The 2027-nt window shown below is 41.4% G+C and overlaps 1 protein-coding gene across 1 annotated transcript in view; it reads right to left on the bottom strand.

Moving 5' to 3' along the window:
* Positions 1–1461: 1461 nt before the first annotated feature.
* LOC104963728 (vasoactive intestinal polypeptide receptor-like) overlaps positions 1462–2027 on the bottom strand; it is a 12886-nt gene continuing 12320 nt past the window's right edge. Inside the window, exon 4 of the mRNA XM_010792369.1 lies at positions 1462–1466. Coding sequence (XP_010790671.1) covers positions 1462–1466 — 5 coding nt within the window. The remainder of the gene's footprint in view (positions 1467–2027) is intronic.

Here is a 2027-nt window from a genome sequence, read left to right as displayed (position 1 = left end):
AAAAGAGAAGATGAAGGGGAAATATTGTATATCATCTCAGCATGACACTCAAATAAAGCAACCAAAGAAAACAGTCACATGACCTCTGCCTGACACACACTAACCTCCTGCTGCTTCCCTCTGCAGCTCATCGCCTCCATATGAAAGCTTTTAGTCCTAATTTGCTTCTTTTACACGCACTGAGCACTTTGGCTGTCGGTCACATTTGGGTTGACGTCTAATTTGGGTCAATCTGTCAACACCAACCCCAGGTACAGCACAAATAAATAACCCCTTAAATAAATACCATGTATAAACCAAATCACAGACTTTCTGTTGCTCTTCACAGAGTGATTCATCTGCAATTAAGTGCAAATTGCCTTTGCGAGAGAAATAAAAGGTTATTTCTAATACATCTAATCTTTATTTACTGTTGAGTGATAACGGAAGGACCAGAATGTCAACACATGTAACAGCCAAGTGGCTTTTTGCAAAATCACATCACGCACAACAAGTCATTAATGGCTCAGATTGGCGGGAGAGAGTAGTACAGAAGCTTGTGGAGTTTGAGGTTTTGCAGTGTTTTTGACAATGTCGCAGTATGTGTCAAAGTACTACATGGAGCAATTTTAAACTAACTTTGTGAGCAGCTCAAAAATAAATCAAGTCTCTAGGTGGCTGTGACCCATTTATGTCATTTCTATCTCCAGGTAACCTCTCCAAAACCTGCACAGCAGATGGCTGGACTGAAATGCATCCTATTGACATCGCCATGAACTGTGGATACAATCTCAACAGCACCAGCGACGATGTGAGTAAAAACACTGCAGTCTATAAGACGCCTCAGTAAAGATACCCAGTTGTATCATTGTGAATGAACTGCGTCAGCGGGAAATCACCTCTCGAGACCCAGTGGGCAGGAAGAACTGAATTAGAAAACATCCTTTCCTTTCTCTGCGGGTGGTCGCTGTTGTCAGGAAAAAATGCTGTAGGTTGTTGGTTTCAATACTCCAGTGTTTGTTATGACAGGGTGGAATACAAGTAGGCTAGCACAAGAGGTACAAAACGGTAGGTATTAAACAGTTGTCATTTAAATTATACTATAGATGGAATAAACCAACATCCAGAAAGAAATGTGATGCTTATTTGAGACATTTGTTGTAGGAAATGTGCTTATTTGAAGTTATTTAAAAGAGTGAGATGACTTAGATTGTGTTTTAAGTAGAGTTGCAGCAATTAGCAGCGTTTAGCTTAGCCTAGCTTAGCGGAACTGTCCATGCTAATCCTTTGATAAGTATTGTAATTTAAGTTTGGCTTTTGGTGGAATAAACAGCTACTTTCTGTACACATCCAGAAAGAAAATGGAGTTTAATTTAGGAAATATACTGTGCTACATTTGCCTTATAGCCAAGAGTAAATTTATTAGATCATACCACTCTTGTGTTTTAAGTAAAGTGCTGCCGCAGAGGTGGTTAGCTTAGCCTAGCCTGGCACAAAAATGGAGGTAGAGGGAAACTTTAGTTCTGCATCTGTTTCAAGCTCAAAAATAAGTTAANCTAAAGCAAAACTGCACGTTTCAGGGTGGCTTTTTATTGTGGCCAGCCTAGGCATATCAAGATGCTGATTAGACAGCATGTTTATTTCACAGGTGTGCCTTAGGCTGGCCACAATAAAAAGCCACCCTGAAACGTGCAGTTTTGCTTTAGTGGGGGGGTCTGGGGGGGTCCGAAAACCAGTCAGTATCTGGTGTGAGGGTTAGGGTTAGGGTTAGGGTTAGGGTAATGTTGTGAATCAAGTGGCCTGTGTTCGTCGTCCATAACATACGCCTGCCCATACCATAACCCCACCACCACCATGGGCCACTCGATTCACAACATTACCCTAACCCTAACCCTCACACCAGATACTGACTGGTTTTCGTGCAATAATCATAATGTCTAATCAGCTTGATATGCCACACCTGTGAGGTGGGATGGATTATCTCGGCAAAGGAGAAGTGCTCACTATCACCGATTTTTTCAGATTTGTGAACAACATTTGAGAGAAAT

Source organism: Notothenia coriiceps, unplaced genomic scaffold (genome assembly GCF_000735185.1).
Source record: "Notothenia coriiceps isolate Sejong01 unplaced genomic scaffold, NC01 NC01_scaffold00036399, whole genome shotgun sequence".
Taxonomy (NCBI): domain Eukaryota; kingdom Metazoa; phylum Chordata; class Actinopteri; order Perciformes; family Nototheniidae; genus Notothenia; species Notothenia coriiceps.
This window is presented reverse-complemented; position numbering and strand designations above follow the sequence as displayed.